Genomic DNA, 23,599 nt, shown 5'->3' on the forward strand with positions numbered 1-23,599 from the left:
GTTCGGTGTGTTTTGCGACAGATCGTGTTCTGTGCCGCAGGACATCAGCAGCAAGATGAAAGCAACATAAACGCTTGTGAGTTTCATTAACTTAATCCACATATACTCATATTTAATGTATATATAATATATAACATATGAAGCGTGTGACGAGAGTGAGTGATAATGTGATCTGCGTGTTGAACAACTTTATAATGTGGCCTTGCGTTTGTAGAATAACCATTACTTAAAATATAGGCAGATTTCTGCATGTTTACATACACATTTAATTTCTCCCTAGGTTATTTTAACACGTCAACCTTCACAAAAGGTATTATTATGGATTTTGGACAGAGTGCCGTTGTATTCTCTTAAATGCTGTGCTATAAATACATGATATGATAATCAGAACTGGTAATACCTTGGATTCTTGGAATATGGAAATACCATGGTTTATGAATATGGTATTTATTATGTACCATGGTATTGCCATAATACTTTTGTAAGGGATTTTGCAATGCATTCTGTCAGAAAGCTATCAAATTAAACATTATGTTTATAGCACATTTACAGCACTGTTTATTATTATTGACTTTTTTAATGGCCAATGCTAATAAACTGGAGAGCTAATGATATGTGTGCATTGATACTGACATGGAACAGAAGTTGAGAAACTAATGAGAAATGAGCAGGGTACACCACATTCAGCAATGTGAAAACCTATAGGCAATATAGCAATCCTTTAGCTCAAACAATAGAGGATGGCACTAACAATGCCAAGCAAGGTCATGGGTTCGATTCCCAGGGAATGCATGATCTGATCAAATGTCCAACATGAATGCAAAGTAGGATGTTTTGAATAAAAGCATCTGCCTAATGCATTAATGTTAATATCAACAACATTAAAAAGAGCTAATGAATCAGTTAATCCTAAATTGCAATTATTTACACATGGTCTTCGATTGAGTTAAAATATGTTCTCAACTTGGCATATTAACCAGTGAAGCATGGCAAAACAGCAATGTTCTAAACTTACCTTGTTGGAAAAAGTAAGTGCGTTTTTATTTTCAAACCACATGAAAGAAGAAATGGTTGTGAAAATGCAAGTAAAAATAACCTAATTCTTATAAAATCAGAGAACACCATTGTTTCCAGTGGAGACATGTGGGTTTAATAAGGTATTCAGTGTCTCTGAAGCTGTCGAGTTAGCTCACAAATTATACCAAATATAATCTAGCGGAGCATGTGTTATCACACATTGTGCATTATTTACAGGCTTTTTTTATTTTATACTTCTATACAACCATAATTGCTCATATTAATGCTCAGCCTGGATGATATATTTGACCACCACTAATTATTGGTATTATTATTATTTTTTCTCTAGAGTTTCAGTGCTATGGAGATGCCCACTGAGTGAGCACCAATGCACTAAGTCATGGGAACATCATGTTAACATCCGTCTGCATTTTAGCTAGCTGCAGGTGATCCTGTTATGCAACATGCAGCCCTGGAGTTACCGGAAGAGTCCTGTTAGTGGGACTTCCTGAATCCAGGGGGTTTCCAGGCCCACCCATGCCTGTCATCCCCATCCCACGGAGGGTTCGCTCCTTCCACGGCCCTCACACTACCTGCATGCACTCGGCCTGTGGCCCTGCGCGCACCACCCAACTCGTACGCACCAAATACAACAACTTTGACCTGTACCTGAAGTCTCGATGGATGTATAGTTTCATCCGATTCCTTCTTTATTTTGGCTGCAGCCTTTTTACATCCCTCCTCTGGGTGGCGCTGTCTGCACTCTTTTGCCTGCAGTACGTGAGCGTGCGAATTTTCCTTCGCCTTCAGTATAAGCTGTCTGTCATTCTCCTGCTGCTGGGTCACCGCCGGCTGGACTTCGGCATCCTCAATGATCTGTTTATATACAGCATGCATGTTACCATGTTTCTGATTGGAGGCCTGGGATGGTGTTTCATGGTCTTTGTAGATATGTGAACCTCTGACTGGCTGAGTGAAATCTGTGTTGAAGGACAGAAGTCTTATGCTTAGTCAAACTGCCTTTGATTTGCTCTTTGAGCATGCAACTTTTACACATCATGACAGAACTGAGAACATGTGTGAAACACTCTTTAAAAGAGCTAAAATGCTTTTCCACAGTTTGCATACAGCATTTCAGTCCAGTGTAAGAAAAAATGTTATGACTGTTTTTTCATTTTTTTTCAAGGTTTTATATGAATCAAATCTGTTGTGTGTTGTATTCTAACATTGTGCATTGGGGAATATCATTAACTTTGTTTGTTTTTTGTCACTAAACCAATGCCTCATGTTTTTACTGTAGATCTGCATGTGCTTTGATTTAATTTCTTTTGAAAAGGTGGTATTTCATCACAGTTTTCCTTCCTTTCATTCTCATGCAGATATATTCTTCACTAATTGGCCTCTTCCAGCTTATTTGCGGTGTTCAGACCATATTATTTGTATGGTGCCAATCAGAGCGTGAGTCTGATGCCCCGTGTTGCATTAGCGTGGTGTTATTGGCGCCAGCCTGGTATGAAAGTAAAATGAGTGAGTACAATCTCCTATTGTTTGTGGATCAAACATCATATGCCTCAGACTTGGCCAAGCATGCTCTTTTGTTCTGAAACTGAACGGCCACAAGTGACATTTCAGACAAGCCATTGTACAACTCAACACAGAAGGGTCAGTGCCCTGATGAACACTGAACTGATGACAAATCCAAGAGACAAACTCTCTTGGAGGGACACGGATCTACTAGTGCAGACATGCTCAGATGGTTGTAGTGGTGTAGCACAGTTCAATAACATCTCAGGAATAGCATCGAAACACTATGAATAAAAATGGTGTAATTCTCACTGGTGTGCAGTTATGATTTCTGTGTTTAATAAATGTGTCCCAGACAATTGTGTTCTACATTTGTTTTAAAGAGGTGTTATTGGATATTCTGTGATTTTGACCAATATAGGTTTTTAGGGGCTGATTTGGATTTCTTGAGAACAATAAAACACAGATATATTTATACAGTGGGTGTAGAAAAGAATTACCCCCCTCACATTTTGTTGCTTTGCAGCTTGAAAAGAAGATGGACACAGCTTTATTTACTCAGATTCTTGAACTGGTCAGATGTGACCAAGAAGCAGCTGTAGGAATTTATGACAAAGAGGGGTTATTGAATGCATGTGACAACTATATTACATATTCTTGTATAGGAGAGTGGCAAGAAAAAAGTCTCTCCTCAAGAAAGACCACATGCAGTCACAACTGAGCTTTACCAAAATGCACCTTGAAGATTTTGGAGCCTCAACACCAAACTATAAGAGTGGGCAAATATTGCAAATTCTAGGTGTGCAAAATTAGTAAAGGCATATCCCAACAACAGACTAAAGGCTGTAATTAAAGTAAAAGTGGTTCAACAGAATACTGACACGAGGAGGTGCTTTTTTTTCCAACTCAGTGATTCAAAAAAAAAAAAAAACAATTCTGACATATTGGTTTTATATCTTTCACTTGGATTTTATAAATTGCAATGAGTAAAAACAGCTGAATAAAAAAAAAATGGTGTCTGTCTTCATTTCAGGCTTCAAAGCAAAAAAAAAAAAGGATTTATTTTAAAGGGGGTGATTTTTTTCTATACCCACTGTATATAAAAATAGCAAAAGCAATGAACACAATAAAATAAAAAAAAGTTAGACTGTTAGGTGTCCAAAGGCCCTCTTGTGTGCAAAACTATTATTTAATCCTAAAAATTCAGGATATGTATATATATATATATATAGAGAGAGAGAGAGAGAGAGAGAGAGAGAGAGAGAGAGAGAGAGAGAGAGAGAGAGAGAGAGAAAGAGAGAGAGAGAGGGCAAATAATAGGGGCAGTTGTGACCTAATGGTGTGGTAGCTTCTGCTGCTTCTGTTAAAAATCATTCTTGAAGTCCTGAGGTTTTGATGCAAGAAGATAGACTTTATTATCAGAGATGATGAAGCTGAGAAACTCTGCAGAGAATCTGTCAAGTCTGTGTCTGCACACTCTTTAAATAGAGTTTTTCCTCAAGGCGTTTAACACATTTCATACACAGTCCTTCTACCCCCATGCAAACTACACATTTTACTCTCCTGCAGTCGTCCATACACACAGGAAACATATGATCGTAATAGTAGAATAATTTAATTACTCTCCTGCAGGTCTCTTTACATACAGGAAACGTGATCATAATAGTAGATTACAAACATGGCTATATTTACATTGATTATACTTGATTAATTCATGTTTTGATTGACACAAATGGGGGTGAATACACACAGACCACTGACAAAAGAGTACATGATTAAAAAAAAGCATTTTACTTTCAGTACTTTTTTCCTTATTTTTTTTTTACTTTTTTGAAAATATTCTAGAATTTAGTGAAAGGGTATTTAAGGAGCAGTCAAATTCAACTTTAAGCAATGAAACTGTTTTGTACCCCACAATAATTAAGAGCAACAGAAAATTATGTTAGACAGGTCTTTATCGACTCTGGCCCTCAAGGTCCACTTTCGAGGATTTGAGAAAGCCGTCTCAGTGTGATTTTGTTTTGGATTGACCATTGGATTAAGTGATGTTTTATTAACAAGTTTTGGGAGGAGCACGTGCAGATAATTAACGCAGCCAACGAAGAGAACTATACCAGGGATTTTTTTCAGATCTGCCGCAAGTTGCTGGCCCCATGATCACTCCTACCCCGCCAGATGCGGCCGCCGAGCACCAGGCTTAATCGCGGCTGCTGCTCTTCTCGACCAGCCACACGCTGTTCCAATAGGCTGTGCAAAGCCCCGAGATCAACTCGCTTGACACCACCATTGTCCTGCTCAAAACCCGGCTCTCCTCGAGCGCTGGATCGCAGCAGGCATTCAACGAGCCTGGGCCACGCCCCAGATCTCACTGCAGCAAAGCTTCACTTGTTTCCAGGCTGCAGCACAGTTTGAGGCTGCCTCCGCTAGCGGCGCAGGCCGTGTGTTGCAAATTAATACATTTTCAGGTGAAGATGCTTAATGCAGGTTTTGCAGCTAAGTTTGTTAAACGACGTTATGATGTTATTATGTCGGATGTCGTTGCTATTTTTAACCATGAAGCCATCAAGGCATTTTTCCAGTGTTGTCATCCACACTGAAATGTCTGAAGGCATTACATTTGCCTTACTGTGCATGTATAAACCTCACCGAGATAATACAGACATAAGTTTCATGCTATTCTTCAGGATCAATTCATTTATGGAAATATTTCACCATTTACTGGCACGCTCACTCAGAATTGATCCAAAACGCAGCTAGCCTTGTGTTTTGCCACAGGACAGCAATTGTGAGTAAATTTTCTGTTGTCTTTTTAGGCTGGAAGGCCAAAACGAGATGAAAAGATGCTTTTTCAATGGAAACGTATTAATGTGGACAAGGCTTGAGGAATTGTCAAATCAGGCAACAAATTGCTAAGCCAGCAATACTGTAGGCTACCCAGGAATTTTTAGCTTGTCCCGTCAAATGTTACTAACCCTTCTACTTTCCCACAGCCTACAACTACAGCAGCCGAAGCAAGCATGAAGCTGCTTTTACTTGCAACACTGGCCCGTACATCTCAATATTTCCATCCTGTTACTTATAACCCCCTTTTTTCTTTTCAGTGTCCTCCAGCTGCCGTAGAAGACATTAGCATAAGGCTGCCTCAGCTAGCAGTGCAGGCTACACAGGTTCTTCAGGACATCACACACCCCACCCCCTTCCTACGGCCTACAGCTACAGCAGCTGAAGCGAACGTGAAGCATGCCTCCATTTGTAAACATGCCCACAACTCTTCCACCCCTCATGCAAATAATAACCATTTTTCTGTTCAGTGGCCTCCAGCTCCCGTAGCAGACGGTATCGTGAACATTCCATTCGATAGTGGCCCAGACCCATCCATACCACTTTTCTTCCAACCCCCTCTAACCCCACTGTGAGGCTGCCTCCGCTAATGGCGCAGGCCCTGATGCCCACCATTCCCCTCTCTTTCCCCCTCTTTTTTCCACTCCCAGAGCCATTCAGAGCATGAGCATGCTTCCGCTAATAGCGCAGGCCCCGATGGCCTTCATTCCCTCTCTTTCCCCCTCTTTCTTCCACTCCCGGAGCTGTCCCAAATGTGAGCATGCCTCCACAAGTGTAAGCACGTCTCTGCAGGTGGTTCCAGCAGCTATCTTTGCTCCTCCTCTTATGCTCCCCCTTCCTTCTCTATGTTCCGCCACAACCTACACATCCCTTCGAACACTCTCATTTTGGAACCACCCCCGTAGCCAGCAACATCAGGGCACAGATTTTGTCTGAAGGCAGTGGGCTCTAAGACCTATTAGCAGTCAGACCAATTCCATATCAAAGAAGCTCACCGAACCCTCATCAGCCAACCCCTTTAACGCCAGTCCATTCCTGTTCATTCAAACTCCTGACCCACCATAGTTAACCCTCTTTAACATCCCCTTATCCATCTATAATGGCCCATCCTCACTCCAGCAATCCCAGCACCATCCAGCTCCCACAGAAGCCTTATTTAATTCCAACACTGCCACAGCAGTGCCCGCTCCCGCAGGAGTCTTTTCTGTGTTTCCTCACTGCCGCATCAGTGTCTGTTCCCGCAGTAGCCTTTATATCCCTCTCACACGACCGTAGCAGTGTCTGCTCCTACAGGAGCTTTTTTCACTGTTTCTCGACTGCCGCAGCAGTCTGCTCTCGCAGGAGTCCTTTGCTGTATTTCCCTACTTCCGCAGCAGTGTCTGCTCCCGCAGGAGCCATTTCTGTATTTCCCCACTGCCGCAGCAGTGTCTGCTCCAACAGGAGCCTTTATATCCCTCTCCCACTCTGACAGCAGTGTCTGCTCCCACAGGAGCCTTTTTTCACTGTTTCTCGACTGCCCCTGCAGTATCAGCTCTCGCCTGAGTCTTTCCTGTCTTTCCCCACTGCCGCAGCAGTAGCAGCTCCCGCAGGAGCCTTTTCTGTATTTCTCCACTGCCACAGTAGTGTCAGCTCCCATAGGAGCCTTTTGTGTATTTCCCTGTTGTCCCAACAGTAGCCACTCCCGCAAGAGCCTTTTCTGTATTTCTCCACTGCCGCAGCAATATCTGCTCCCACAGGAGCTTTTCCATACCTCCCACCTGCTTCCGCAGGAGCCTCTATCTGTATTTCTCCACTATTGCAGCAGTGAATGCTTCCACAGAAGCCAAATTCTCTTCCTAGATACTGCCACAATAAACGTATAACAAAGGACATCCAGCACCCCTCTAACATTAAGCCTTGCTTAAGGGGCTGCAAATGTACATATCTGGCTGCTGTCCTGTTATAATTGCATTTTTGGGGAGCGTTTGGGTTCGGACTAAATGCCGAGCTTGGACCCGTCTTTTTCAGGAGGATCATGCACAGATTATTAAGGTGGCCAATTCATCTTCAGTAATAACATCCATCTATCCAATCAGTGCAAGAGACAACCCATATAAATAATCAAACCAGTCCTACCTTCGTTATTCTAGTCTTTCAGCATCCCTCCACCACCCCGACTCCTCACCTTCAGCTTGTTCCTAGCCCAGTACTGGAAATAACAATTGGGGAGAGAGCTTGGGTTCGGGCTAAACGCCAAGCTCGGACCCCTCTCCCCTATCAGAGGGAGAAACCCGGGCTCAGGAGTAAGTACCGAGCTCGGAGCCCTCTCCCCGGACAGCACAGCAAATACGCATAACCCTTTACTAAGTTTATTATATGTAAGTGTGAACTCATGAAATACTAATTAATTGCACCAGAATAGAAATGTGAATAATATGGGACCATTGTGCTTCCCATTGCAGTTCCCTTGATCTGTAAAAAATACATGAAAATACATTAAAAAGTTTTTTCCAGTTGTGTTAATGAGCACTTATCGGGATCAACTAAATGCTGGATTTTTTAAAGTATGAGAAATATTTAAAGTTTGTGGCATAGAATCTTTTAAATATGTCCAAGAGTTTTAAAAACGGTCCATTATAGGGCCATTTCCACATCCCTAAACATGAAGCGGCACAAACCAAAACATTATTGGTTGCTTTATCTGTAAGTCATTTGGCTTCTTGGGCAGGAGTTGCCATTCAAAGCAGCCAAGGTTTCTAGACCTTCTGCCTTCAGTCTGAAAGTCTGGCGGTGCGAGAGTAAAAAAATGACAAAAGAGGCTGCCATACAGACCTGACAAGCCCAAAGAGATTGTTAGTCTTATAAGCTGTGAATGGTTGATGGAGGCTACTGTCCAGAACATCTTTAACTCCAGCCTATGGAAGAGATATTCCTTCATTCCAAGAGAGACATCAGTGGCCCTGTTTAAGGCCCCCATTTTGAAAGTCTATCGATAAAAGGACTGCAGCAACAGTAGTTTGCAGGAGGAGCTCTGAGAAGCCAAAGACAAGGACACAAGGACAATTCAAAACCAAAATAACACCTTATAATGCTGAGTTTGTTGTACAGTCTTCTTGTTTGAAACAAGGAGTTGTAGCTGCTATAAAAGGTATGGTTGTGGCTTCAGTCACCAGTCAGCCTAATCACTATAAATGTTCACGCTGAGATGTCTACCTAACTAAGCCATACATTGAAGTGGTGTTTTTTTGTACTAATGACAAACTGAATGTGAATGTGCTTATTACACAGACGTTACACATTATCCTGCTCATTACATAAAAAAAAAAAACCTTGGATATGAAATATTGATTTGAGAATAAAATATTACTTTATGTGAGAAAATATAGATTGTGGCAGTGATATGAAACATTAAACTAGCAAATCTATGTTAAGAGTAGATTGGTTATCTGGGACAAGAGTCAGGACTACTAATGGGTTGAATACTTGGACAAATTTGCAAAGATGACATGCTCCAGACCATTGTGTTTAGAATCATGTGAAATACTTCTAAATGGTCAATGACAGGATTCAGTTCTCAAATATTTCAGAATAATAACTGCTATCCGGAGCTAAACTCTATAACTGTCTTCTCATTAGCTGTGTTTTGTCTCTCTGGGGCTTTTCACATTCCCAGGTTATTGTTGTTTTCAGCCCCACTTTTAACACTGAGTAAAGGTATGTTTCACACTTGCAATAGAAGCAGAGTTGGCACCACTTTTTACTCTAAGTTATGAAACCCTTTCCGGTGATGGAAAACAGGTAAATTGGAGAGAAGAAGAGTCTTCTTTTATATTCTACCAAAAAGTCCATTCAGGAAAAACATGATAGTACATTCTGCAATAACATGGTGATGCACAGTGCTAACCACCAGGTTGCATGCTGTATTTGTCCATTCAATGACATAGACGCTGCAAATATGAAAATAAGAATGTAAAAAAAAACATCAGTTTTTGAGTGTGTTTGTGTATTGTTAACCCCTGGTAATTTAGGAGCAGTGTGAAACGTGCAAAAGCAAATAACCCAGGATTCCATTTTTCCGTGGTTGAATGACCCATGGTATACTATTTCATGTGTGAAAAGCCTTTATGTGATTCTCTGAATATTTAAGTGGCCATAATTAAGTACACTCAGATTAAATAAATTCCTACAAGGTGATCTACTTTGGTGATAATCACCCAGTTTGTGTTATTTTGCAATAATACCTGACTGCCTGAACATAAATAGTACTTAAACATAGTTAAGTTTGAGGAATAAATGTACTTGAACATAGTTAAGTTTGAGGAATAAATGTTTAAGCGGCTTGCCATAATTGTTCATTAGATATGAAGTGTACGGGACGGTCCGACTGTGTCTTTAAACTCCTGAAAGCGTTCGAGAATGATGTCAGACTGAACGCAAAATCACTTCCTGAAGTGTGTGAGAAAGATAGAGAGAGAGAGAAACTCAGACAGAGGCAAATGGGGAGAGCTCTGGCGCTGTAGGGAGAGAGCAGTGGAGGTGAGGAGGGTCTGGCTGAACACGGACCCCGCTGGAAACTTCACTTCCACAGAAAAAAACGCCGCTACAGAGCGTCGGGCTCTTATATGGAGGAGAGACTCGCCGGGTAAATATATGACACGCATCATGTTTGAGTATTGATGGCAGGACTGCATGACACATATGGGGCCATATTTTATTTCCTACTTTATATATTTCTATCATTCACTGATGGAGATCAGATTTCAGTGCGGAGGGTAACGTCATATAGGCTACTCTGAAGTGAAACTTGGGTTTATTTTGACCTCGTCAACATAAATGCCTCAAATTCAAGTCATTTGTTTTGGCTACTGAAAGCTGTTTAAAGTTAAAGTGTGTCAGTGAAGGAATGCAGGTGAATTCGGTGAAATGTGTTCGCGAGCAGAAGGTATATGCGCGCGCGCTTTATTTTATTATTTTTATAGCGTTTTCATGCAGACTTTAGATGATGATTGTGGTGGACTGCAGACCATCACAAACACTGTTACAACTTATTTACTTTTGCAAAACTCCCTAAGGCCTGTCAAGTAGCCTACTATTTTTGGACATGACACCATATGGTACCAACAGGTACCATGTTAGGACGTTTACCTGAAAATGGTCACATCTTATTACGTGTTGTGGTGCTGAAGAACATTGGTGTTCTTCAATACAGAAAACAAATATTGTATAGAAATATCAATGTGTTTTTTTTTTCTTATACAAATTGAAGACACACAGCTATACATTTTATTTGCTTTATTCCACGACAGCATGCTGACAATCTCCAGTTGCAACGTTTTGTTGATAAATGAAGTTAATTGAGTCCTCAGCAGCTGATTTGTTCATTGAAACCGGATGTCATTTTTAACTCAGAAACCACATGAACAGAGATACGGCTGCACGCAAACTAACGGTTTGAGACTGATTGATATGGTGAGTTTAATTTGCAGTTCAGAGTGTGTTCAGACAGGTCTGGGCTGATCTTTAGTTTCGATTGAGTGAGTGTATGTTGCTTTAAGATTATTCAGACGATGACTAAATTGGAGAAAGGAAGTTTGGTCAGAGGAGAGAGTGTATAGCCACATGGAGTGTGTGTGTGTGACTGTTGCGTGCTGCTGTCTGGTTTCCAAGACATGTGACTGTGCACAATGCCTCCTTTCCTATGCAACTAACATGTGCTCCATGGCATTTCCTGCATAATATCTCACTCTCTCCATCTAGATGATATCTAACAAATATTTGATTGTGTGCACAGGAAGTCTTTTTACCAGAATAGTGTGCTCTTAGTGTCATATTCCTTACCAAAAGAAAGCCTTGCTGCCTTACCAAATGTCCGCTTTTCTGGATTCCTCCTCAGGACGAGCATGTGAAGATATTTTGAGGTAGTTTTTGGACTATGGTGTCGTGTTCCCAGGCCTGTAGAGCCACAGGGCTTCTTTTCACATCTACACACTGCTGTAAAATCCACACCAGCTGTTACTGCACACGAGCTGAATACGAATACATCACTGTTTTGATGCACATATGGGTTTTTCGGTGGCTGAGTCTTAAATATGTGCTTACAGAGTTGCAAACAGTGATTTATAGTTGCTGTCTCAAAATATCAAAATGCTTGCACAGTAGTTGCACACCCACATGACATTGACCTTTTTGGTTCATAAATGTCTCTTGAATGGCTATGGTTTTTCCTTTATTCACAAAACAAACTGTGGTCACACATCCAATATCGTCATCTGTGCATCATTCTCTCACAATACACAAGGCCATGTTTCTTGGGCTCAATGCATGCCTCTAAGAGCGCTGTCTTTGGTTTGGCCAGCTGCCATGTCCCTGATGACGCGCAGCAGCTGTATTTTTGCACTGTGTCCTGAGTTGCCTTCCCGAGGCCTCGCTCTACCAAACATTCCACATGGGGCTGAAGAGCCAGCCGGGGTTTGTTGGGTTTGCCTGAAGTGTTCTCTGGGCCGGACCCTGACGGGCCCCTTCACTGAGAGCCTTATCTGAATACAATGAGCACGCTCGGTACATCAGTAATTAGATCTCGGGCTCAGAGACTCTTGAGATGTGCTGTGATGAATCTGTCATTCTGAATGATGTGTGCACTACACTATCAGTCACATGCGCTTCATGGATCTTTTGTTTGTTGAGAACAGATTTCAAATCTTAAGAGTATTTCACACTGACTACGTTTACAAGCTGTTAAAATTCGGGTTATGGTCGGGTTAAAGTCACTATTCGGGTTTCTGAAACATTCGGGATAACCCGTTTACATGCGTGAGCAGAGAGAGTTACTCCTGTATACATGGAATGTGTAATCAGTCGCCAATATCCCGATGTAAACAGCGATGCACGGTTAGCGTCTGGGCGTAAGACGCAATATGCATCATTTCCGATTCTTCTTCCTGTATCCAAAGACTCCGGGTTTTTGCCGGTGTTTACATGGCCGTGTGCGACCGGTCTATTGCTAATATCCCGGTTTTGAACGGGTTTTTGGATGCATGTAAACGTAGTCACTGATTCACTGCAAACTGATAAAGGCATTCTGGCACAACTATGTGCCATTTGTGCTAGAAAATGCCAAGACTTTTGTATTTATTTATCGTTAGCTTACTGCTAAACGACAGAGCAGTGCTCCACAAATGGGGATTTTTAGCGGCCAGTTCCTACTTTAGCGGCTCAGTTACTATTATTTTATTTATAATTATTATTTAATTGTTAAACTATTCATCCTAAATAATGCAACACAACGTCTTTCAACCCTGTTACAGTATGATTGGTATTACAATATTATTTTAATTTAAATCAGGGTTGTTATGGTTAACCAAAACTAGTGTTTTTTGGTTAGTTTTTTTGGTTGTTTGAAAAAAATAAATTGTTAACTGTAAGTAAATGTTATGTAAATGTTAACTTTATAAGTATAATAAAATTTATAGAAAAAAATATTAAAAATAGATTAATTTTCATTTGGTGTAATAAAATAACTAAAACTGAAACTGAAATAAAATGTAATAAAATTATATAGGCATATTTATACATAAATGATAACTAATAAAAATGAGGAAAAAAAACACAACAAAATTGCTTATACTTTAAAATTACAACAAATTAAAATCATATAATACTCTCATGCAAATACTTACTTTTAATTTATTTATTTATTTATTTATTTATTTATTTATTTATTTATTTATTTATTTATTTTAATAACCCCTGACCAAAAATATTTTCTTCTAGCTGTGTAATTGTCCAAATGTTTCTGGGTTTAAGATCGATCAGTTTTCTTGCGCTCTGTGCCAAGAACAATATTTTTTCTGTAAAAGAATAAATAAATAACAAAATTGTGTTTTTCCCATAACAGAGTTGAACTGCTGAGCTTAATGAGGTCAATATGATTGAAATGCTGATAAAGACAGCAGAAAAGCCTTTTCTCTTTCAAATTGTTTTATTCCAGCCCTGTTATATTGATAGTGTTTTGGGGTTGAATATCGGTGCAAAAGCAGTTTATATAGGACATTTTACAGAGAGTTCTTTGAATCCAGGGTTAGGGTTCATCTTTCATGTAGCCCATATTGTTTACAGTGAGTAAATTCCCAGTTGGCATGTATTTATAGTAACTATGCACCTGTCGCTGTTTCTTTGATGCCAGTGAGATTCTGGTGAATTTGCTGGACTTCAGATCCTTTCTATATCCAGGTCTCCCATCAAATCAAATCAAACCAACAGCCGCTGCTTCATATAGTCACTGTATGAACCTGTTCAGTCAGATATCGGAATGAATGTGGGTGGGAATGACCTTTTTTATCATTGTGTTGTGCAAACGGTGTCTTCGTGGAAAACTGTTCATGCTTAACTGTATTTCTGTGCTCTTTTGTAAGAAGGAAAATATGGGATAAAAGAGATGCAGTGATGGTGCAGCGATAAGAGCAATAAGCGCTCTTTTTTGGATATTTTAAATCAACAATATACAATGAACATTGCACGCAGACTCTGAATGTAGGATTTACTGTCAGACTCGGGCTGGAGGTTTGATAGTTTGTTAAATTAAACAGCCTTTTCTCTCTCTCCCTCCCCCTCTGTGTCTTTGTGATTTCTGGTAAGTGACATGGCTGGCCTTTGGCATAACGCCTGGCATGATCACATGCTATGGATGTCACGCCAGTTTATGTGTGTGTGTGTGTGTGTGAGTCTGTGAATACTTCCACATGAATGACTGTGTATCTTGAATAATTCCAGCAGGGCAGAGCTCACTGAGACTGTAAACATTTCAAAGCTCTGATGATTTTCCACTTCAGCCGTCCTGTGTGGTGTAGTGTTGAATTGATCAGGACTTTTTAAGCTGCTTTTATCAGTTCTAATGGCTGCCCGGGTATTGCTCACAGGTATCTTGCCAAGTATGTGTTTCTGTGTTTGATACATGTTAAAACACGCACATGCCATGCACCAGTTGCCTCAACAAACATGCAAATTATATAATTATATATAATTATTGTTATTGTTACTTATTTATTAATACATTTTTTAACATATGATTTCTTTCATCATAGTTGATGTGAGTGAGTTAATTTGGTGTAATTACAGTTGTGTAAAAAATAATTGCATGTTAAAACGATTAAGACATTTAACGCATCGCCGTGCCCAAACCTGTATGTCATCCTGACTGAGATGAGATACTGACATGAAATACAGATATTTTTTTATGACAGTTTAATAAACAGGAAGTTAATATTGTGTTACATTTTAGACACACAGTGTTGTTCTTAATTTCATAAACAAAAGTTTATATCTGAATGAATCAGCCGTTTGAATGAATCGACTGAATGAGTGATTCAATGATTCACTCATAAATGCCACCTTCTTGCACTTTTAGTTCATCTTTAGCGTATCATTTATTTATTTTTATTATTTAATATGTTCATATTATTTTTAGACCCATTAATGGCTACTTAAAACCTATTAATCTCATAACATTATTTATGCAGTTCTAATCGCAGTGTGAAAATATACCTAAATGCCACTTGTTGTGTCCCATACTCTCTACATTTAACCCATCTAAGTGCGCTTACACCACACACACACACACACACACACACACGATGAACACACACCTTGGGGGTTCGGTGTCTCAGTGATGGTATTGAAGGTGGAAGAGAGCACTATACATTCACTGCCCTTACCTACAATCCCTTTCGGTGTTGAGACTTGAACCCACGACCTTTGAGTTACAAGTCCAACTCTCTAATCACTTGACAGCTCTAAAGTTAATATATTAGTGCTCATAGTGGGGTGATCAAACACTAATATTAATTATTAACATTATGAATGATCATGAGTGTTATTGAGGAGAGTATGCTGCTGCTTTAGTGATCAGATGCACCATTTGAATCATTAAACAGGTGAAAAAATCCCATGGACGCCACTGAAGACCAGCTCAAGCCAAATCTCTCTGTTCATGGCAGACAGTAGGAAAACACCTCTTGCATTGTGGTGATGCGTTTTGCACAGGCAACACCACTGATATTTTCATACAATTAAAGGTGCAGTAGGAGATCTTGGAAAATGCTAACATTAACGTCCCACCCTCCCTGCAATCGCCGTCCAAAGCCACGCCCCCTGAATGCATTTATACTCACAGACCACAATACCAGAGACAACATTACTACAATAGGCTACATCAGCGGTTCCCAATTCCAGTCCATGTTCCTGAAGTGAAGTAAACCACTGGAGCAATGAACACGGTGTAGGGATCATATCGATTGGAACCCAGTTCATTCACGTAGCTTGAGTTGGTCATCTGAATCGGGTGTTAACTAAGCGAGACATACAAAATATGTGCACGAGCACTGGAATTGGGAACCACTTGGCTACATCATGTGTCATTAACCAGTGAGAAAACTTTAAAAGTATTACAATACCAGGAAGGAAGACCGGGTTGTTGATGTTTATCTGCCATTCTAACTCTGTCTGCACAGCGTGCGTGAACGCGCTGATGATGTATTCTGTCTGCGCGAACAGCGTGCGTAGAGGTATGTAGATTCATACGTTGACAGGCAGGTAGGAAAGCTAATAATTTTGTGTTTTGATCGGACGTACATTTCTTGGTCCTACGCTTTCCACTGAATATATAAATACAGATAAATAAATTTAAACCACTTAACTTAATGATTGCTATCGGGATGTGAGGAGACTTTCAACCAGTATAACAACAAATGTTTCTGAAGACAATCACCTATAGCACCTTTAATAGTCCTAAATCTCTTCACAAGAATCAAAATTCTTGTGTTTTTACCTTTTCTATGTATATTATTATCATATGATTTACGCCACATTCCTGTTCTCTTGTGCACACCTGTGGTGTATGAGCTCTCATGTGCCATGATCCAGACTTTTGGTTGAGCTCCAGCAGAATGTCTGGAAAAATCTCAGGAAACAGCCTGTTTTATTTTCATCTGCACTGCTCCCATGATCCAGTGCAGACCAATGGTGGCATTCCTTAAATCGGCTCTTTTTAATCTTTTTTATGAACTGATAATGATCAATAACAAAGTTACATGGAAATTTCTAAAAACCAGCACAAATCTCCGTTCACTGTCGTAATCTGTTAGAGCTGAATTTGCTTAATTATTATATGTGTATTATATGACACTGGGCAACAAAATCCATAAGGGTAAATTTTTTCAAAATTGAGATTTATATATCACCTGAAAGCTGAATAAATAAGCTAGGATAGGACAATATTTGGCTGAGATACAATTTTGTAAATCTGGAATATTGAAAATCTAAATATTGAGAAAATCGCCTTTAAATATATATATCACATTTCTTATTAGACTTCCAACAAATCTGAATACATTATTTGTAAATTTGTAAAATGTGTAAAAAAAAACAAATCCAAAACAAAATCTCTTTCATTATAATCATAATCGTAATCCCGTAAACATGCACTTCTTTCTAAAGGCCCATCTAATGAAGAGGTGGTGAGTCAGGATTGGCAACTTCATCCTTGCGACTCCAACTCAGAAAACACTATTTATTAGTAAATATTTCTAATATCTCCTTACTCTTTTCCCATGACACATTTACAGTAATTGCATTTGCTTTGCAGCAAGCTTAAGGCTATTGCGTGCATTTAAATATATATATAATATATAGCATCTGCCATTTATTTATTTGCTTGTGTCCAAAGGCTTCATGGTCCAGATGGACACATCTCGCGATCCGGATTCGGACCAGAGTCCACCAGTTGGCGAATCTAATGTAATGTAGCAATCAACACTTTTCAGTTTCACTCTAATCGCAACAGTAGTAATTGGTGCCTTTTTTGCCCCAAACTCTTGATTTCTGCTTCTGGTGTACAGTACATTTCAGACCATATTAACTGATAAAACTGCTCGTTGCATGATACTCTATGCATCACAACAGACACTTTAGTTAGAGCAGCCGTTTGAGCTGTTGCTCTCTGACTCATATATGTAGTTATCATGCTTTCACTAAGCACACTGGCAGCTGCACTCATCTGAGCATGCATTGCTGTATGATCAGTGTGAGTTGAATACAGGGTGATCTTAAATCATGATTGTCTTGTTTTGTGTGGTTTGGCATGCTGACACAGTGAAGCAGTGCGTTCAGTATAATGATGAGATCAAATCATCACTGCACTGATGCTTACAGGTCAGAAATGTGTCTGTCTTCACTGCAGCCAGTTTTAAAACCCCAGTTTTATCATGCAGTTCAGCTGAGGAAATAGGGGAATTGTTAACAATTAATCCTGTCATGTGATTTGAATTGCTGCCCCCGAGATTTCTCTAGATTGACTTTTGACCTGTTCTATATGTATTTGAATGTGCAATGAAAAAATTGAGTTTATGGAACATTTGCTGTTATGAAAATATTCATCTGTGATCATGTGATCGCTAAGTCTTGAGCCCGAAATGGACATTAAATTCATTTACATTATGACACACTCACTCTTTGCATTAATATTTATCATCTGGACTATTTGTTTACTGAAATCTAAAACCCAACAGTTCCAGCTCACACAGTATTGATGGGTCTTTACCTTGAATGACAGCAGCAGATCTGAAGACATTGTGAATAATGCATATTGCACACAACTGTGGCTGGTGCTGCTTGATATCACTTGCTGTCTGGCTTTACACAAATAGTCATCCTGGAAGTAACCTAAGTATTCACACAGTTACGTTTGAGTTAAACACTGGCATTGACATGTCATTGAGAGATAGTTCTGTTTTAAGACCTTAAGTAGCAGGTAAACTTGATAAGCAGAACTGTATTTGATTTTGTTTTCAGTTGTCAGTGCTTCTTACTTTTACATGGAGAGACATTTTGATTATGATTTCTCGACTCTAGTCAGACACCTCTACATCACGCGATAGCGACAACAACAATGGCTGACTACAGGCTTGTGTCTTTGCTGCAGAAGCTACTGAGCCTGTTAGCTTTACTAAAGAAAAATCTAAAATTACTAAAGCAAACATGTTTGTATACAGCGCACAAGGATTATGTACATGCTCCAAGTTTTCGTCTCCATTTGTAGTGTATCTCTGTGGCAGAATTATTGTGATATACTGGTCTGGCAAGTATACTACATCGTTTGGAGTGTTTTCAGTGGTTTTGTGTATACAAATTTTTATATATTTTTTTAGAACAAGAAAGAAAAAGATCAGACAGGAAAATCTCTGGCTTCGTGTGGATGTGGCCTCTGTTTTGTCTCTGGCCTAGTTTTCTTTAGTTGTCTGATTAGTTATACTTTTCACCTGTTGTCTCCTTAATAAACTCATCAGTTCCTTTGTTTGCTCCGTGTATTTAAACCCTTAGTTCTCCCTTTGTCTCTGTCTGTTCTCGTTGATTATCAACTTTTGTGATGTTTCTCTGAGTTTGCTATTGATCTATTTCCAGTTTATTCTTCTCCGTCCTGCACGTTACTATACTAGCAACATGTAACAGCAATAGTTTGTGGTCTGACAGGTTCGTGTTAGGACAGCATGCTATCCAAACCAGAGAACTAAAGTTTAAAGAATGGCTTTGAAAGCACACAGTGATGTCTGGACTCACTTTGGTAAGTGCCTTTGATAATGTAATGAAAGTGCAAGATGTGTGGCGCCAGTACGCCATACAGTACTTGACTTCAAAATGAGATTTGTAGAGTGTAGTAATAACATGAAATTAGTTACCCATGGTTTTAGCGCATTGTTACGAGAAAAACTCAATCAAGTCCACCCAAATTCACTCATTTGCATCATTTTGTGTAGATAAATACAAGTTATATGATGTTTTATGTAGATACACAATATAAACGTCATATAACTTGTATTTATCTATACAAAATGATGATCTGATTATTCTCTTATAAGGTGTGTTTGTTTTTTACTGGTGTTCCTTACTTTTTTTTTTCTGGTGTTCTTCAGCTCCAGTTGAGATATTTCATTTTCAACAACATTGATACATTGTTAATAATCCAGCAGTAATGTCAGTCTCCACCTGTCTAAATTGGTGATTCTTGAGCTGCAAAGTGAACCAGATTTCATGCCTACAGTCAAACATCTGTTAACACGAGAGTTATGGGATGTTAATAGTAGGGCTGGGTATCGATTCAGATGTTCCAAATCGATTCGATTTCGATTCACAAACTCTCAAATCGATTCGATTTCGATTCTCGATTTGATTTTCGATTCGATTTGTATTCGAGCTGTAGTCGGCCCTTAAAAGTTAAGCCCGACAGGACCCGAACCCGACAAGTACATTTTGATTGACAGCTTTTTAAAAGCCCGAACCCATTTACAACCGACATTATTCAAATGCACGCATTTTGTCAGGAATGAGTCATTTATACATGTTTTAACAATTTATACATGGCCAACGTAATAGGCCACTTGGTTTGAACAAAGAAATAATATAAGTCCTCCGTAACATCATAATATCTCAGTACTCTATAAATAGCCCTATAGGCTCATTTAGCATATAAATAGGCTTACGCACCAATGAAAACTAATCTTTCTAAATTAAGATGGGTATTTGGCAATAACGAAATTAAGATAAAGGCTCTGTCGGATTTGCTTCGCCATAGCAGCTGACATAATAAAATATGAATCCCAACATTAGCATAGCCTACTCTGTCTATTATGCATTTAAGATTAAATTAATATCTAGTAATTATTTGAAAAAACATTTACTCACCAAGATTTGGTAAGGCCTACGTGTTTTTTTTTTGTTTTTTTTTTGAGGAAAATGATTGAATGCACTGTAGATGGCTTCAGCGAGTTCCTGCACTCACTGATGGTGCGTCCAGCAAAATAACCCTCTGGCTCATTATTCGAGGATTCTCATTATAAACAGGGTCAAAACTTTTCCAAACCTCAGACTTTGCTTTAGTTGCTGGTGCTACCAAAACGTAATAGTCAGAGGCAAGCCTCCGTTTCAACTACTCAGCATACATTTTCGCATCTTTCTCGCGCTAATCGAAACACGTTATATGAACGCTCATTTACCGCACAAGCGTTGGTAAAATGATGTAAATGAAGCCCGAAGCGAAATGAAGTCCGATCGGGTCCCGTCGGGTTCAGGCAAAGATCTTAAGCTATATTTTCTATACTCGATTCAAGTAAATCGCAAGTCTGTATTGAAGTCGAAAAGTAAAGTGTCTGCAGATTGTGATAATGTGTGTTTTAGAAACTAGGGGTGGACTTATATATTGACCAAACTGGGAGTATTGATTTGAGTTGAGGGTTTGATCCGAGGGTGAGCAGTAGCAATAGTCCTGCTTGACTTGGTGAACAAGAATAGTTTGTTACCAGTGGGAAATACAGACTTGCGGAGCAGGTGAGGATTATTTGACGGAAATGTTTGTGTGGTTTGTGTGCTGAGTCTTATTCAGGACAAAGGGTTGAAGAGCAGCGGATTATCTTGTGGATTGAATTGGCATCTTGAAACCGAGCCGGAAACTATCCTACATGAGCACACACGCAGACACATTGTAGTGTATAATTTCTTCAGAATTCTTAATGAGTTTATGAGGAACTAGTTACTAGACTTTACATATATTCCTTTAATCAGTTTCAGGTACATTATTTGTAATGCATTTCTGATGCTTCTTGCCGTGTAAACATAAAAACCTGTCTGCATTTGTGATCAGAGAAATTGCAAACAACAAACGCTACTCTCTACACTGCCCAAAACACACATTTGAATCATCAGTGCCAAATTCATCAAATTTGAAGAAAAAAGGAAACCGCCCTCCATAAAATGCGTGGCACACATCTGAATATTTTGGTTGAACTGATCTGGAACAGTGTTGTAAATACAACTTAACCACTGATTTCTAGTTTTGGGAGGCTCATGGGTAAACAAGGTCTGTACCTCGTGGACCTCAGTGGTGTGTACAGCTATGCTCACAAGTCAAAGTTGTGAAATACTGTCCATTGTATTGTGAAAGAACTGTACATTCAGATGACATATTTAACAGAGAGTCACGCTTCATGTGACCGTCAGTAGTGAATCAAATACCTCTTGAACATCTTTAAGAGCATCTTTGACCAGACCCTCGATATAGTCTACTCTTCTGTGCTGTTTTGGCATTGTTGGAGCTGTAGTTGTGTGTGGAGGTCTGGCGGCGACTGCTGGAGTCACTGTTTGTTTGCCAGCTTGTGTCCATTAGTGTGTCCACTGACTCACCACAGGCCTTGCTGAGATTCTGCTGTGGCTGATCGAGCCTTAACCTTCACACACACCGACCACACACGAGATCTCCAGTGTTTCTCCAGTGTTTCAGGGTTGCAAGATTTGCAGGGAAAAAGTACTTGTTTTTTTAAGATGTTTAATCAACAGTTACAATTAAAACAATTACAATTTTAACACAGTTTTAATATTTATGGGTGTCTTAATTTCTTCATTTTCAAATATTAGACCATCAAGCTTGTATTTTGATGTAAGACTGCAGGGAGTCCCTAAAACTTCTCTTTAGCTTCTCTTTACAGTTTTGTGAAGACGGTTGCTGCATGTTGCGTTTCCAAATACATTTTAAAACAGCTCAAGCTCAGAGTTTGTCTGGATAGTTTACTGTGAGATGTTGAAAACGAGGGATGATGAGCTGCTCACATGTAAATGAACACAGTGCTGTGCTTCACTCTGAAACATGCAGTGTATATTTTGATTAATTAAATCATAGCCTTTGTGACTTGATATCACACTAAGTCATATTAGTTACAATATTTTATTTAACATGTATCTCCTCTGACCTCAAACTGCTCGTTGATCATTTAATGAAACATAACTGAGAACTTCAGCTCTGAGCCCCAGCATCTCAAAATATTTCGGAAACAGTATCCCAGCTCAGTAAGGGCCATTTGATACAGTTATGTTCATCCGTGAAATTTAACAGGGTGACACTTAAGGGATCGTATATCATACTCCAGTGGTATTACAGGACGTGTCATCATGATATTTCTGTGTCCATCTCACCCCAGCGTTGCTCCCTCTATATTAAGAAACACGCGGGACCCTTAACAGATCTCCAGTCGCTGTGAGATCTGCCATTAACAAGGCCATGGGTTCGGTTCCCAGGTGATTGATGAACTCAGGAAAACGTTCATGGCCAAATGCAATAAAATGTGCATCACACATCAGTTGCAGTGAATGCAGCGTGCTGGAATTTGAAGGACTGCTGAGATTGTGCTTTCGCTCTAGTTTTGGGATCTGTACGTTCCTCAGACGCTCCCGATTGGCAGGCCTGTTGCCAGGGAGCACTGTGTCTCAACGTGAACTGAATGTGTTGTGTCTGTGCACTTAGACACGCTCGACTTTAGAACGACTGCAGTGCTTGAATATTTATAAAGCAGACGGTTCACATGAAGAGGGCTGGCGAGTACGAGCAGATATCCATCTAAACGGGTTTCTGCTGGACTGACATGCGCTCTGCAGGTTCTTTAACGCTTTCCCAAGGACAGAATGTTTTATTCTGACAGAACTGCTCTTCCTCTGAGTCTGAGGAGTTTTATGTCTGCAGCAGTGGCCCAGTTCTGACTCGCAGACAGACACGTGCTGATAAATCAATGTCCACGTCACAGATTTTTGGAGTTCATGTCTGTATGTTGCTTATCGAAGATGTGCTAAGTCTATATTTAGTGTGCGCGTGCAGGCCTGACTCGACACTATTCCTTCGCGTACATGCGTGTGTGGCACTGCATTGCAGCGCTGTGCATTAGCTAGCACCCATCCTCACATGCTGCATCCAGCGCTCACATGTGACAGCAATGCTTCATGACTCACGAGGACGTGTGATGGCAGTCTGTCATATATATCAGCTGTGATATCACATCACTTCCTCACAGTCACAGGATACAGGGAAAGCTTCATTTCTAGTGTAGTTCATTTATACACAGAAGAGACAAGCTGCCAAGAGCAATATATGGCCATTTTGAATTATTTTCTGTATTTTTTAATGCACATATTGTGTAATATAAGTGTTGATTTTAATTCAAAACAAACTGTAATGTACACCACTGGTGAAAAGTTTGGAAATATTACAATTTAAAATAGCTGTTTTCAATGTTAATGTAATATGTTATTTATTAGAAGGATTTCTGAAGGATCATGTGACACCGAAGAGGGGAGTAATGATGCTGAAAATTCAGCTTTGATCACAGCATTAAATAACATTTTTTTAATATACAGTACTTGCATAGAAAAC

General features: G+C 39.6%; 2 protein-coding genes across 3 annotated transcripts in view; both read left to right on the plus strand.

The window, feature by feature from the left end:
• LOC127992506 (transmembrane protein 250) lies at nt 1-2,910 on the plus strand. Its single transcript, XM_052591659.1, has 2 exons — nt 1-76; nt 1,367-2,910. The coding sequence occupies exon 2, from the start codon at nt 1,555-1,557 to the stop codon at nt 1,972-1,974; it is 420 nt and encodes a 139-aa protein (XP_052447619.1). The 5' UTR covers nt 1-76; nt 1,367-1,554; the 3' UTR covers nt 1,975-2,910.
• A 6,897-nt stretch (nt 2,911-9,807) lies between these two features.
• The window catches only part of LOC127992614 (nucleus accumbens-associated protein 2), a 38,170-nt gene continuing 24,378 nt past the window's right edge, over nt 9,808-23,599 (plus strand). The window contains exon 1 of one of the 2 annotated variants that reach the window (XM_052591670.1): nt 9,808-10,003. Coding sequence is in view for 1 of the 2 variants with exons in the window: in XM_052591669.1 (XP_052447629.1) it covers nt 18,934-18,973 (40 nt within the window). In the remaining variant the exon portion in view is untranslated. Of the gene's footprint in view, nt 10,004-18,766; nt 18,974-23,599 lie in introns of those variants that run through there. The other variant, XM_052591669.1, reaches the window with a different exon arrangement.

This window comes from Carassius gibelio, chromosome A5 (genome assembly GCF_023724105.1).
Source record: "Carassius gibelio isolate Cgi1373 ecotype wild population from Czech Republic chromosome A5, carGib1.2-hapl.c, whole genome shotgun sequence".
Taxonomy (NCBI): Eukaryota; Metazoa; Chordata; class Actinopteri; order Cypriniformes; family Cyprinidae; genus Carassius; species Carassius gibelio.

What these genes read in the sequence shown, in the direction of transcription:
- LOC127992506 (XM_052591659.1), top strand. Translation starts at nt 1,555, where the DNA reads ATGCCTGTCATCCCCATCCCACGGAGGGTTCGCTCCTTCCACGGCCCT.